Raw genomic sequence first — 15753 nt, forward strand, 5'->3', positions numbered from 1 at the left:
GCGCGCCCGCGCTTCCGCTTCCGGGCGGCGCGGGGAGGAGCGCGGCGGGATGAGCTGGGTCCTGGGCGGCTGGCGGTGAGGCAGCGGGCGCGGCGCAGGGGGCGGCGGTCGCCCGCTCCGCTCCGCGCCCCTGACTCGCGTGTCTTTGCAGGGCGCGGCGTCCCGCGCGCCTGCTGGGCCCCCAGAGGTGCCTCGCGAGGCGGCGGGGCCCCGAGGGCGCGGCGAGCGCGGACGCGGACGCGGACGGCGGGGGGGCCATCCCCTTCTCCGCCAGCAAGGCCACTCCGCGGCTGTGGAGCGTCAGCCGGTCTATGGGGAGCGACCACCAGAGGCCGTGGGTGAAGGTGCTGCCTCTCAGTTTGCTGTGCGGCGGGCTGCTGCTCTGGTGCGTGTTCAGGGAAAAAACGGAGATTGACGAGCGGTTGGAAGCTGTGTTCTCTGGTCAGATCGTGGACTCTTTAGATGCGGCACAAAAAAGCCGTTCTCCCTTGCAGCCGCACAAGGAGAGGTGACTGCGGCGCGGCTGCGGTGAAGGAGCTGCCAAAAGTTTACTGGCGTTCACCTGGCTGAAGGCTGCTCTGACACTTTAATGGGAAAACTTGTTTTTCCAGCCTATCACCAGCCTTATCTTGCAAACGATTCTCTTATTTATCGTGCCGCTTTCTTTGTTTGTCTTAGCTTAGTAATTTACAGGGATAGTGGAAGGAATGTGTTTTTTTCTCCCTGCATTGCACAGCAGGGATGAACAGGATGTACTGCACATCAACTTGTATTTGTAGATATGCTGTATACAACTCATTTCTTTTCCATGGATTATTTCTTTTTCTGAGATGCACAACATATTAAAATATCAAAGGTGTATGCCTATAAAATCATTGCCGAAGGTGACTTTCAGTTGACTCTACTAGTCATGAAGTATATTCAAATTATATTGATGACAACTGTGTTAGTGTATGATTCATTAATACATTATTCTTATATTGATTTTTTGCAATTTACTAAATAATTCAGAATTTACTTTTTAAAATGTTTAATGCATAGTCAGTGCTTGCTTTCTGCGCTATAACATCTTAGGCATGCCTAAGTAATGTAAGTAGTTATTGAGATTTTTGCAGGAAATCATAAGTGATTAACCTACATTTGAGGGGAAGGGGAGAACCCATTGTTTCCTTGAACAATGTAGTATCTAGTTATTCCTTCAGATTTGCAGATACTTAAAACTTGCACATTCTAGAGACTTTCTTGGGAGAGGAAGTATAAAGCTACTAATATGAGTTCTTTTTAGAGTCATTTTATAAGCTTTCAACTGTAAAAATGCAAATGTCTTCTGTGCTACTGATGTCTGTAAATAAAATCAAACAAACAAAACAACATAGCAGCAGATAGTAAGGCTGGAGCTAGAGAGAAAAATGGCTTATTTACATGCTTCTCTAATGCTGCCGATTAGGATCTAAGGACAGCGAAGTGGATGTTGATTTTGCTGTGGATTGATGCCTTCTAAAAGGCATCAATGTTTTGGCACTGTCTTAAGGTTTAAATTGTCTTGGGATTCGACTTCTACCACAAGGGAATGGTGCAGGTGAAATATATGCAGGGGAGCATCATAGCAAATAAAATAGCGATCCTGACTTCCGGATGCTGACTTAAAGTGCAGCGCCTGCTATTTTGACTAGCCGCCTTCTTCTCTATTCTGTTGCAACAGTGAACTTAGAAAAGTACTGCTTTGCTGAAGGAAACAGAGGGTTCCCGTTTAGTGTGTGCGATGTTTTCAGGTGATGTGATAGGCGTCCTGACAAAGACCCCGCTCCACCCGTAAAACTCCTTTCAGTTTCTTATTTTTCAGGTGTTGGAGAACTTAAACGTTGCCTGCCGCATTCTGCTGTTAAAAGCAGAGAGTTTGAGGCTGTCGGATGAAGCTCGCTGAAGAAGCTGCTCGTGCTTGGTCTCGAACGCGCCTTCCCCAGGCAGTTGCGGGCTCTGGCTGGTGGCGGCCGGAGGCTTCTTGCGGGCACGCATTACCGGGGCCGGGCGGCGCTGGGGCTCGCGCTAGGCCTTGCCGCGAGGGGCGGGGCGGGGCGTGGCCGCCGGGGTCGGGTTGCGGTAAGGCAGGCGGGCGGGGGGGGGCGCTGTCGCCCGCCGGGGGGCGGGGCCGGCAGGACGGGGCCGCGCCTGCGCCCTGTTGGCCGCGGGGGACGATGCCGTCGGTTTCGAAAGCGGTGTCGCGGGGCGCAGGGTCCGGTGGGTCTCCACAGACTGAGCAGCCGACGCATTATACGTAGGTACCGCGCCCGAGAGACGCCCCACTTCCTGGGCCCCGGGGGGTGCCGCGGGGAGGGCCTCAGGCCCCGAGGCGGCGGGCCCCGGTCGTGTGCCAGGCCTGCCCCGCGCGGCCTCCTGGTCTGGCGGCGGGTCTGAGGAGGTCGCCTGGCCGGCCTCTGCCGTCCTTCCTTCTCGGCTCCGGACGCCGCGGGGCGGAAGCCCGGTTATGTGTAGGCCGAACGCAGGCGGCCCAGGCACGGCTGACCGCGGAGCGCTAGCGGCTGTTCGCGCTGTGCGTCTGCTCCCGCGGTCGGCACTGTCCAGTCCGTCCTGTGAGCAGCTGGCATCCTCCGGCAGCCTGAGCTTCCCAGCACGCTTTAGCATTCCAGGACTGTTCTCAAGAAGCTAAGAAAGCTGTCCTCCCGCTTCTCTTGAGCGTTGCCTAGCCAGTCTCAGCGCGAGCTCGTGGAACGCTTCTCTGATGATTCCTGCAGACCTTCACATGCTGAAAGACAGCTTCGGTGTTCTCCCTGGAAACGACAGCTTTCCTCAGATGCAGTCTGTTAAAGTTCCTGCAGCCTCCTAGCACTACTGACAGCCCCTCTTGCATACGAGCACATGCTCCCCACAAATGCAGAATAATTTATTGCTTAATTTTTGCATTCCTTTCATCCCATCCCCCATATCATCACTTTTATTGTGCCCTGTTTCCAGCACTCTCTGAAGGACCACAAGAACATAGCCACTTACTAGATGCTGCTACAGTCCTTTCTACGGATTTGAACATCCAAAAAGTCTATTCCCCATTTTTTTCCCCACAGTCCTGAATAGTTTAGAAATTAAACTTGAAGGCATGCTTTGTAACTGCATGTCATCAAATTCCTTGTATGCATATTGAGTAGTTAAAAACTAAATGATGCTCTTGATTATCTGTAATCCTTCCCTCGCCCAGAATCTTCAATCCCCCCTGTAGCCCGTTACACATGCTGCACCCTTTTTGAGACCTCTGGGAAATCCAAGGTTCTTCTATAGAGTCCCCAGGTACTCTTTCCAATGCAAGTACTTAGAACTTTAGGGATCTAATGAGCTTGTTAAATTGGCTAATAGATACATAAACAGGAAGAAGTGATGTCTTATATCCTTTGACAAATGCTATAGTCATGCTGAGTCTGGAATGATACTGTATGGAAAGGCTCAGACTTCCTAAATACCTTCAATGCTTGAGATGCCAATGAAGGACTGTCTTACTAACACCTAAGGAACCTTCAAAAAAACTTTCAGTTTGTCTCAAAACAAACCTAACAGTCTCTAAGTTTGCCGAAGTCTTCTCGTAGACTCTGATAACTTTCTTAAACTACTTTTAATCCTCTAGCTTTTGATATAGCATGTCCATGTTATGGGGTTACTGTGATTAAGCACCAGTATTTAAGTTAGATGTGGTATTTAGCTAGAGTAGCCATTGTTGGACTGTTTTGTGTGGCAGCAACCTATATGAATGCTCATTCAAGTACCTTGACAGATTTATAATCTCTGCTTGGTGGTTATTTAGGGCAAAATTCTGACTACTGTGGTTTTAAAGTTTGTTTATTTGTTTTTAATTCAGTTACATAACATAGTATAATTTGCCAGGCATTCCACAGTATTTTATTCACAATGCATCTGTCATGAAAGAATGAAGTCACTTGTATTCAGCCACTAAACAGTAAATCATGCATAGGAGCTAAAACTGTATGCAGGTACATCAGTAAATTTTTTCATGGGCTAAATGCACGCAATTGTCAAGTGCCCTGTTAATACTGTAAAAATGTGCCTCCAATAAGATAAACTTGTAACACAGTTTAATTTTTTTAGGTATCTAAAGGAATTTAGGACAGAGCAGTGCCCCCTATTTTTGCAGCACAAGTGTACCCAGCACAGACCATTTACCTGTTTTCATTGGCATTTCCTAAATCAGCGTCGTCGTAGACCTATACGAAGGCGTGATGGGACTTTTAACTACAGTCCAGATGTTTATTGTACAAAATATGATGAGACTACAGGAATCTGCCCAGATGGAGATGAGTAAGTGGTTTCTTTCAATCCTAAGTGTTTGTAGTATTACTGAATTTACAGAAAGATGTTAATTTCTCCTTAGCAAAAATGATGGATAGAATCCTGAAGTTTGACTGAGAACAACTTTTTATAAATGATTTGTCAATTTTTGACGCATATGCTTTTATGTAAGTGTATATTCTTTAGGCTATCGTAGAGTTAAAACCACAATTTTGCATTGTAACCATCTTTAAAGCATAACATAAGAAATTAATTTTCTGGTAGTATTGTTCCTGTTGTTGCTGCACATTTTTTTGGCAATTGTGCTGCCTTTTTGAAATGGCATGTGCAAGTTGAGTTGTATAGAGATTGATGGATAGTAGAGGAGAATGGCTGTTTTTTGATGCCTCCACAGAGAGAACAACAGAAGTTCATAGTTCGTTGTCTGGCTAGACCATTAGTATTTGTATTTCCAAGGATATGTCATGTCACTTCTAGAATAAGACTACAGGGGACACGTGTAGTGACATGGGGAGGGGATTAGGCTTTGCGGAGATGAGAATGTATGGCAGGCAGGCATATGTGTGCATATATATATATATGTATATATATATTATAGGAGCTGGGTATACTGTGGTCATATATCATAGAGGAGCTAGCTTTATCTGCAGTGATGGAAGCAAGGAAGGGCTTCGGACAGAGAAAACATCCAGGAAATACATCGTTATGCTGCTCACCTGTTTTGAAAAAGGAACATAGTCGTTTTGGTTATTGTAGTGTTTAGTAGCACTTATCATGGACCAGGTATCTTTTGTGTTACGGGCTGTAGACACAGAAGAAAAAGGGTGGATTTTTCACAGAGGTGTTAAACGCTAAACAGCAAGGATAACAAAAGTAGACAACAAAAAAGCAGTGGACAGTGTGACAATATTTAGAACCATGCCCAAGCAATATAAACAAACAAACAAACAAAAGTCTTTGAGGGATGATTTAAAAGAGAACAATTAAGTACTTTTTCAGATGTTTGTAAAGCACTTCTGCTAGTCCTAGGGCAGTATGAGCAGTTCTTGTTTGAACATCAACAAAAACGTAATGGATGTTTGTGTCATGTATCGACCAGGGGCAAAAACTGACTTTTCATTATCGAGTGGTAGTTATTGATGCTAATGGCAGAAGAAGGAAGCAGTCTTTTAAAAGGATGTTAGCTAGGTAAGATTGCACTGTTAGAAGCAAATAAGAGGGTGTTTCAATAGCTGGAAAGTGAGATGAAAGTTTGCACAATCTTTTGCAGTAGATGGATTGGAAAGGCTGTACCCTGTTGCGAGGACATTTGTTGTCGACGGAAGGAAGACACAGACGCTCAATATGAGTGATCAGTGAACTTCGATTTATTGGATAGCTCAGTCATCTTTTATCTAATTCAATATAATTAGCTCATACATATTGCAAAAGCTAAGCTCATGATTGGTTAGTGCATTTCTTTATTTTATCAGCTAGTTTCTCACTCCCATCAATCGAAATAACACAGTTAGTACTTTCCCAGACCACCAACAGATACCATGTTCTTGTACCTGAAACCTCCCAAATCTTACGTACTTTCTCAGACTCACTTACGTACTTTCTCAGACTCATATGAGCTGCGTTCGATACTTTGTTAGCTCGCGACCTCCTAGTTGCTCAACATTCACATGACCTACTTCACTTAACCATTCCTCCACAATTCCCCCGTTTTTATTTTGGGCTACAAACACCTTCTCTGTGAGTTGTTGTAGTTTCCTAGATAAGCAGCTAAAGACTACTCGTGCAGCAATTATAATCAATACAATTATAAGCAAAAGGCGAAGTCCCTCTTTGATTAAGTAAAAAACCCATCCCCCTACATTTCCAAAGACAGATTTAAGCCAATCATCAAACCAATTATTCTGTATCGTAATTTTTTGTGTATGATCCCTTAACCATTTCAATTGATTGTGAATTGATTGCCTATGATCAGAGAGATTAAAGCAACACATTCCTTCTACATCTTCACACCCATGTCCTTGAGCTAATAACAAGAAATCAATAGCAGCCCTATTTTGTAATACAGCATGTCTTATGCTCTCCATATCTTGCGACATTTCAGAAAGAACTTGTGTTGTTACATTTGATTGTTTAACAGCCCAACAAGCAAGCTTATTAATGTTAGTCAAAGCATGTGCAGTTCCTACAGTCAGAAAAAGATCCATTAAGCAGAGTAATACTGGCAGAATATGGTGCTAACATTTCACTCAGTTCCTTTGGTTCCCCTATTGGGACCCCAAACAAGCATGTTCTGAAAGGATACATAACATAACACAACTATACAACTTAACCCTAATAACACTACAATTACTGTAAGCACTTAATGGTAACACAATTAATAGTAAGTAACACAACTTAATAGTAACACACTTAAACCTAATCACTTGATGGTGATCGAAGGCTGTTCGTGACAGTTGTCGAGGTGTCACAACCCACGTCATTGTCAGAATAATTATCAGGAACCTCTTCCTGGTCGTCTTCGGTGTGTGCAGATTCTAAAGCTGCTTCAGTCCACTTTGCAGTGATCCACTGGGTACCTGTTTCCGGCACCACTTCAAAATCTCTATAACATTTTATAGCATTTTTGCAAGTAACCCTTTAACCACATTTATCACAGTACTACATGCAATGATGATTGACACCACAGCGAACAGAATCTTTAATCCCCCTTTGACTAATCCCAGTAACCATCTATGCATTGTTTCAAACAAATCAGTGAACCATTGATTGAAAGGATTGATACCATATTGACTCTTTCTCATGTGCTCTTTCAGGAAAGTAATGGATTTGTGAATTGACTCATTATGATCAAAAAGTTTTAAACAGTACGTTCCCTTAAGTTTCTCCAAGTGGCTACTTCACACAATGACTCCATACTTGTGAAACATGATTTTGCTCGACCAGTACTAATTTCCTATGATTTCAGCCTGTACTATGGCAATAAATGGGCTCTCACTAACACAGTACACAGCACACTTGCACACCCAGAGCACACTTGCACACCCAGAGCACAACTGTACACTCAGAGCACAACTGTACACTCAGAGGCCTCTGGCACATCTCACTCTCAATCATACCACAACCTCAATCATACCACAAGAATATAATTTAGAATGATAAGCAAACAAACAAGTATTGCCTCTCATTGTGTTCCTCCTGAAGTGACTTGCAACACTTTGTTTTAAAACTTTACCCTTACACAAATACTTTCAACACAAAATACCTGGACATTTAAGAATAACACATACAATTATTAACACTCCAGTTAGTATCCCTTTTGCATTGCAAGGTAAACCTCTTATAAAAAGAATGCCAGAGAGAAGCAGCACAGCTACCGCTGCTTCCATGGTTACGTCAGACAGGCTGCAGGGTCCTGATGTCCGTCCCTCTTCTCTGTGCCGACTCGCCACACGGTGAGGGTCGGCTGCCGTTCGATTCCGTGGAACTCCGAGTGCAGCGCTGCTCGTGGCGGTGACTGAGGAGGGGGAGGCTCCCATTGCCCCGTAGCCCCCTGAGGCAGCGTTATCGTTCTCACTGAAGGCAGCAGTGGGCAATCCCCAGCTCCAGCACTTCCCGGCAATCCCAGTCGCTCTGTAGCGGTAGCAGCAACTCTCTGCTCAGCCTGATGTATAACTAAGGCGTTAGTGACTGCTCTCCAAGGCTTCAATAATTTTTTAGCAGCCTTATTTTCATCAAACAATTTGTCCCCAAATTTACGCCACTCTGTTTGTTCAAAAACTGTATCAGGATTGATAAAACAACACTTAGCTACCCCATATGCTAATAATCCTGGTAAATTCTTTTTGCAGTCTATAAGCTGCGTGCTCCGCTTTTCTAAAAAGCATTTGAGCAAGTCATACGCCGCTTGTCTCTCCATACCTTTATATACGTCGGTACCGTTGCAGCCTTTGCAAAGACCTCAGCGACGCTTTCCGGCGGGACCCTCTATAGGCTCATCCCGGGTGCGAGGACTCCTTTTCCGAGCTGCGGGTGCGGGGATTCCAGGTTTCTTGTCCATTCACCTTTCAGACCTCAGATGCGGAGATTCAGCAATTTATAATCCTTTTCACCTCCTGAGCTGCGTTGCAGGACCGGTCCTCGTATTCCGTCCAACCGTGGCTCGCAGGTTCAACTCCAGCGAAGTTCCTGTTCCTGTTCAGATGGTCCCTGTTCGGGCGCCATTTGTTGCGAGGACATTTGTTGTCGACGGAAGGAAGACACAGACGCTCAATATGAGTGATCAGTGAACTTCGATTTATTGGATAGCTCAGTCATCTTTTATCTAATTCAATATAATTAGCTCATACATATTGCAAAAGCTAAGCTCATGATTGGTTAGTGCATTTCTTTATTTTATCAGCTAGTTTCTCACTCCCATCAATTGAAATAACACAGTTAGTACTTTCCCAGACCACCAACAGATATCATGTTCTTGTACCTGAAACCTCCCAAATCTTACGTACTTTCTCAGACTCACTTACGTACTTTCTCAGACTCATATGAGCTGCGTTCGATACTTCGTTAGCTCGCGACCTCCTAGTTGCTCAACATTCACATGACCTACTTCACTTAACCATTCCTCCACAGTACCCTACAATTGCTGAAGATTACTCCCAGGTTAGAAGCCTACATGTCAAGGGATGATGGTCATGTTGTCTGGCATAACAGAAGTGCAGAGGACTTGACAAGTAAAACCAGTAGTGAGATTCAGACCTCTGTCTTAGCATGTTGTGCTTATAGTTTGCATTAAATAGATAGGTCTGGGAGTTAACAGCAAAGAGGTAGTGGTTTTAAAGTTTGTGTTTTGCAGAGAAGTCGCTCAGTTGAAGAAGGATAAGAACAGGGACTAAGGTTGGAGTCCTGTGAGACGTCTCACCAGAAGTATAATACATGTAGAATGTTGAATTTGGAAGATACGTTGCAGGAGAAATTGAGAGGAAAATGCAAATGTAACTGAATTCTTTTAAGCAAAGAAGGACAAGCCAGGTGGTCAGAGGAGATGATTCTCCTGCTACTATGTTTAGTGTTGGTGTGGCTTTTAAGAGAAAAAAATGAGTAAAGCAGACGGCAAATTAGGAAAACAAAGATATAAGTGAATAAAGAAAATGGAGTCTGTTTTCTTCTGTTCAGTTATAAAGTGAAATTATTGGAGATGTTTGTGACAGAAGATTCAGCTGGCCTTATTCTAGATCTGGTACTGAGATTTCGTGGCTAGAAATGGCAGTCAGCTACTGTAAGCTGATAGCCAATTGAGGCTAAGGTAGAAGAGAAAAGGTATATACGACAAATAGTTGGAAAAGGCAAGAAAAACCAAATGTAAATTTCTTAAAGATATTTAAGAAATATCCAAAGCATATCTGTAGTGGCAGAAGGAGAAAATGGAGGGAAGCACCAGCATTTCTGAGAATATGCCCACAGAATAGCAGCATTTCTGCTACAGAACTCCGCAAAATATTTTTTTTTTCCTTGTTTTGTCTTCTGCCTAAAACGTAGCCTTTATTTGGAGCAATTTCAGATTGTTAGAACGAGGTTAGAAACGGCAGTGCCAGGACACCCCTGTTTTAAGCTATCCATGCCCATGTGCTTGTATTTTTTTGGCTTTTATGTGTATCTCTATTTTCCAGTTCTGCTCATATGAATACAGGTAGTTTAATGGAGTTTGAGTTAACGTAATGCTAGCAATTAAGGAAAAATGTTGACATCCATAATTGTTCTCGGACTTTCAAGAGAGCTAAGTAGAAATTGTAGGTTTTACCTAGGCTTGGCTGTATTATTTCATCCCAAAATTCAACTTGGAATAAAAGGAAGCCTAAAAATTTAAAGCTGTTTAGAAGAGAGTTTTTCTACAGATAGCAAATTAAAACAATCTGTTTTAAGGAAGGGCCTGTGAGAAAGATTAGATTAATTCAAGAGTTAGAGGAATATATTATGAGCAATGAATAGTGTTCCTCTAAATTTGACATGCGAGAGAAGTGATACTTTTTTAAAATCTGATCTGTTTTTAACCATTGTAGTCAAATGATGTCAGATTGTAAAAGAGAAGCTTATTTTGGATATATTAGTGTCCATAACATCAGACTTCTCTAAGATTGAAGGAATTACAGTGAATTAGAATGAAGTCTACTACAGAAGAGCACTGTGAGTAACTCTGGGCAAAAATGTCAGTGATCAGAACAGAAGTAGAAATTTGTGGTTCTTTTCATACATTTGAGTACTTCTAGTATTTCCCTTTAAAGTGGATGTTTTTGTTTGTTTGTTTATCCTTAAAGGATATCTTTCGAATGTTTATGACATTGTGAATTAAGAAGAGTGTGGAAAGGAAAATTCTTTACTTAAAGGGTGGTGAGGCAATGGAACGGGTTACCCAGAGAAGTTGTGGATTCCCCAACCCTGGAGGTGTTCAAGGCCAGGTTGGATGGGGTTTTGGGCAACCTGTTATAGTGGGATCAATCTCATACACTAGAGTTGCAAATTCTGTGCAATTATTCTAAGATGGAGATGACTGTAGAAATACGGGCCATGAAATAGTTATGTTAATTTCCAGGGATTTTCTTTCTAAACTTTTTTTTCCTAAGGAGTAAGCGATGTCTGAACAACTTTAGTATTAATGAGTGGCACGTAAGAATGAGTTTATAAGTTTGCAGCTATTTAATCAGATGATAATTAAAATTTACCATTTTAAATCAAAATACTAAATTTGTTGAAAGCTATATATTACAATGGCTTATATTACTGGGAGATGAGTGTCTGGAGAGCAGCTGTGCAGAAAGGGATCTGGGGGTGCTGATGACAGCAGGCTTCACATGAACCAGCAGCGTGCCCTGGCAGCCAAGAGAGCAAACTGCATGTTGGGGTGTATTAAACGCAGCATAGCCAGGTGGTCAGAGGAGATGATTCTCTTGCTACTATATTTAGTGTTGGTGTGGCTTCACCTTGGCTGTTGCATACAGCTCTGGGCTCCACAGTATAGCCTAAGCCAATGGCAGGGGGGTTGGAACAAGATGATCTTTAAGGCCCCTTCCAACCCAAGCCATTCTATGATTCTGTGAAAATTCAAATAAAGAGTCCCAGGCACACTGGATTGCCTCTTTAAAACATTCTTTTGGTGACAGGAGGATTTCAACTTTCAAATGGGACTTTTAAGGCAGCTAGCAAGGTGTGCGGTAGGATGGCCATATTTTCAATAAAATTCATACTTTATATATATATAAATCTGTACGTATTTATATATATTCAGATTTTTTGTTGATGTCACAAGTATCGAGTCTTAGGCCAAACAAAAGTAGGTTTAATTGAGCAGACACAAGTGTCTTGTGCCACAGCTTATACTTCTTTCCCAGCTTGTTTTGGGAATCCATTTTGTCTTTATGTGGGAAAATTTGTATCCTGAATATTGCAGTCCTTCTCACTTGGCATACAACAAGCTGTGTCTAGTTTGTCTGACACTCTGACATGTCTATATTCCCCAGTTCTGTCTCTCTCTTTTTTTTAAATATAATTGAAGGCTTTAACATTTTGTGGGACATCCATTGATAAGGTGATTCCTGTAAGGAAAAGGCCCAGATATCTCATTGCTTCCCCTCCGGGGAAGGGACAATGGACAGAGAGATAAGCAATGAAATGTAAACCTTTAGAGTTCTGTGTGGAGTATGTTTATTTCTTGTTTCCAACAAGAACCAGCAAAATGTGGAAATGGAGGTGTAAGCATTATGCATAAGAATATGACAGAGTATTCTCACCTTTGGGCTGTGCACATGAGTGAAGGATTAGAGTTTGTAATGATCAGTCTCCTGGTCTGCTTTTCCATTTAAGTCCTGCACAAATTTTGCTAGTGGTTCAACAGTAGCAATAATGAAAATATAATCTCAAATATAATCTCAGATTGCAGTTCCTTTTGTTTAGAGTTCAGTACAAGACTGACAAAAGTATCTGACAGACCTGTGGGTTTTCTTGTTTTTCTATGTCAGTAGCAATTCTAGCAGAGCAGGAGGGCTGCATAACACAATTCACACATCACAAAACATTTCTTCCAAAATTTAGATGAGGCACCAAAATAAGTCCTACAAAAATTGCATCCCGTCTTATCCGGTAGAACCAAGAAGCATACAAGAACAACTTCTAGATACTGATTTTAGACTGTGTTTCATCTTAGATTGAAAAAAATGAGATGTAACACTGAATTTGGTATACCAAGTCTTCCCACTAATTAATTCTGTTGGGATTTAAAGAGATATAGGTACAAATCATCAGCTGCAGTCCATTTATCTTGTTTAATAATATTTTTAAATTCCTGGAGGGAAGAAACTTGATTCTCAATAATCATAAAGATTATTGATTCTTGGAAGCCAGTGCAAGGTGTGGGTGTTTTAGCACAGCAGGAAAAGTATATAATTTTGGTTATAATTTATAAATACCAAACTTGTAAATTTTTTCAAATAATTTGTTTAGTTTCTAAGCAAGCTTTTAAAAATACGGTAGATAAAGCTTAGGCCTGCATCAGTTCTTATGAATCTTAAACTCTACTTAGCACTTCACCTTTCTTCCTCTATTTACACATTTCTATGTTTTTTTTTTTTTTTTTTTTTTTTTTTTTTTTTTTTTGTTTGTTTTGATGTTCTGTACCACTCCCTGAGTATTTTGATGCAGTTTCTTTTTCTTTGGGATGTGGGAAAGTAATTTTCAGAGATAAGTATTTTTTCAAACCCAGAGGTGACCAAAATTAGTTACACTGAAATAAACTGAGGGAGAACAGACATGTCTGTATGTTTATTTATTTAGTTATTTCATTTGTTTATAATTGGTAGTTAGAATTACAATCCACACATAATGTTAGCAATTTTAGAGTACAGACAGTACCTCGTATAGTTGTGTGTGAAAAATTGTTAGTATATCTACAAAGATGTTTTGCTGATGCAAGAATTTTCTCTTCCTTTTAATAGAAGAGTTGTTTTAGATTTGCTCTCAGGTTGTTCAAGAAGTTTCACACTTAAAAAGATCAGGCAGAAAAAAAAAATCATGATGCTTCAAGTACCCCCTTGGTCATATATGACGATAGCATTAAAAAACAATTAACACTTTCTTTGGACCTCTTAGTGAAGAATGACTTAAGCTTGTATCAGTATGGAGGATGTTATTTCTTAGTTCAGATGTTGTTGCTTGTTATAGTAAGCATATATGTGCTTACTATGTTTATTAAGGATATCTTTGTGAACCATCCTGCTATAAATTCTTATAACTCTAGATGAGACTAAGAAATAGATTAACATTTTTAATTTTCAAGTTGATCTGTAACGATAATTTATTGGGACAATTTCTATTTGAAGAATCCTGCAAAGTTGTTTGTTATAAGTTAATGAGAGAGAGAGTATAATTCAGATTTTACCATTTAAAAACAAAACTCAAAGCAATGCTTTAACTTTCCTCTTTCTACTGTATAGTTGTGCTTACCTGCATCGAACAACAGGAGATACAGAAAGGAAGTATCATCTCAGATATTACAAGACTGGAACATGCATCCATGAAACAGATGCCCGGGGTCACTGTGTGAAGAATGGAATTCACTGTGCCTTTGCTCATGGGCCACATGACATTAGACCTCCAGTATATGATATAAGGTAGTCTTGTTTCAAATTTTGCAGACTAGTTTGTAGGAAATACCATGTCTGTTATCACCGCACACCAGAAAATGTCGTATGCTTTGCATGAAAAATATACTTTCCTTTGTAACTATAAACATAAGAGTGTATTTTACTGTGCATCAAGATAGCACGCTGATGATGGATCTAAGTACACCGGGGAATACAAACAGTAATGTTTTGTGTCTTGCAGTTTCAAGAGACATCTGTGTAATTCTTATGACTGATGAAAGATAAGATACTTCGTGTTATGCCTTGTAAATTTGCACATGGTTTTTACATTTACAAATTACATCTTTCAGTTTCTGAAGTTGTGTTAGGCATTTTTAAATGGTCTGTATACACTTGATAGGAAAGAATAGCAATTCCTTTGAAGCCTTGGAGGGTGACAAGTATCACTTTCTGGACAGTGGGTGAGCATTCTGGGGAAGCGTCAGTATGTGTTTGCCTTATTCTTACACTCTTCCTTTGGCATTTGCTGTTGGCCACTGCTGGAGACAGAGTTCCAGGTTTAAGAGAACCTTTGATTTGAGCTGGTATGGCTGCTATACTACATTATCTCCTTTGTTATCCATTATTCCCAACCATGTGTTGGGGGATCATATTTTGAATAAATTCATACTTTGCCACAGAATTCACTGCTGCATTGCCTGGTTGCATACTGGATGTGTATTACTGTGTGTATTACACATTACTTATATAGAGCTTTACTTTACAGAAGACTCCCCTCCATCAGGTAGCTGATGTTTCTGCTGCAAGACATCTGTCCACATCTGTCCATTTTTTCTTTTTTTTTTTTTTTTTACTTCCCTCATTTAGCATATGCAGTATGATACTATGTCAGTTTGAATGCAGAACAATTAGTATTGTTATAATCTTTTCTAATTAGAGGACTTCTGAGGGGTGGCTGAGGTCACTTGGTTTGTTCATCCTAGAGAAAAGGAGACCTCATGGCGGTCTACAGCTTCCTCATGAGGGGCAGTGGAGGGGCAGGTGCTGATCTCTTCTCTCTGGTGACAGCAACAGGACCCAAGGGAGCATTATATTCAGGCTGAGTATCAAGAAAAGTTTTTTTTTTCTGAGAAGATGGTCGGGCACTGGAGAAGAGCCCCAGGGAAGTCATGGCACCAAGCCTGTTGGAGTTCAAGAAGTGTTCGGACAATGCTCTCAGACATATGGTTTGATTTTTTGGGTGGTCCTGTGTGGAGCTGGGAATTGGACTCAATGATCCTTGTGGGTCCCTTCCAACTACGGATATTCTATAATTCTATGATTCTGTAAAGTATTAGAATGAGGAACCAATGTATGGCAATACTGAAGTCAAGCTCTCTTTTCTAAATATCTTTTAATGTGTTCGTTTGTTGGCGACTGGCTGCATACAAAGCATCAGGAGAAGCTGAAGACACTCATGGTAGGCTTCTACATTTTAACTGCTTGAACCTAAAAGTAGGCTGCCTCAGACGTTGGTGTTTGTGAAAAAAAGTCATATGCCATTGCTTCTCTGGATTTCAGGCATTCAGCATTCATAAGGAAGTCCAAACAATCAGACATTCTTGTTTGGTGATCTTTTTGCTCTAAGATGGCCAATGATACTGGGGTTTCTTCATTATAAGTAAAGAGCAAAGAAATCACACTAAATCAATGGTGCAGACATTGACGTTATTTCCCTTAAAAGACATGCTTTTCTGCACATTCACATTAAAGAAAAAATGTTCTTTAGAAATAGTACCTCTTTTCCTTCTCATTGCCCATGTGCTCCTTGAATCTG

General features: G+C 41.4%; 1 protein-coding gene across 2 annotated transcripts in view; it reads left to right on the forward strand.

Moving 5' to 3' along the window:
• The first annotated feature begins 2167 nt into the window (after positions 1 to 2167).
• UNKL (unk like zinc finger) overlaps positions 2168 to 15753 on the forward strand; it is a 51610-nt gene continuing 38024 nt past the window's right edge. For both annotated transcript variants that reach the window (XM_084296017.1, XM_084296018.1), the window contains exons 1-3: positions 2168 to 2275; positions 4111 to 4320; positions 13788 to 13964. In XM_084296017.1, the coding sequence (XP_084152143.1) occupies positions 2196 to 2275; positions 4111 to 4320; positions 13788 to 13964 (467 nt within the window). In that variant the 5' untranslated portion in view covers positions 2168 to 2195. The remainder of the gene's footprint in view (positions 2276 to 4110; positions 4321 to 13787; positions 13965 to 15753) is intronic.

Source organism: Netta rufina, assembly GCF_964035555.1.
Source record: "Netta rufina genome assembly, chromosome: 15".
Lineage (NCBI taxonomy): Eukaryota > Metazoa > Chordata > Aves > Anseriformes > Anatidae > Netta > Netta rufina.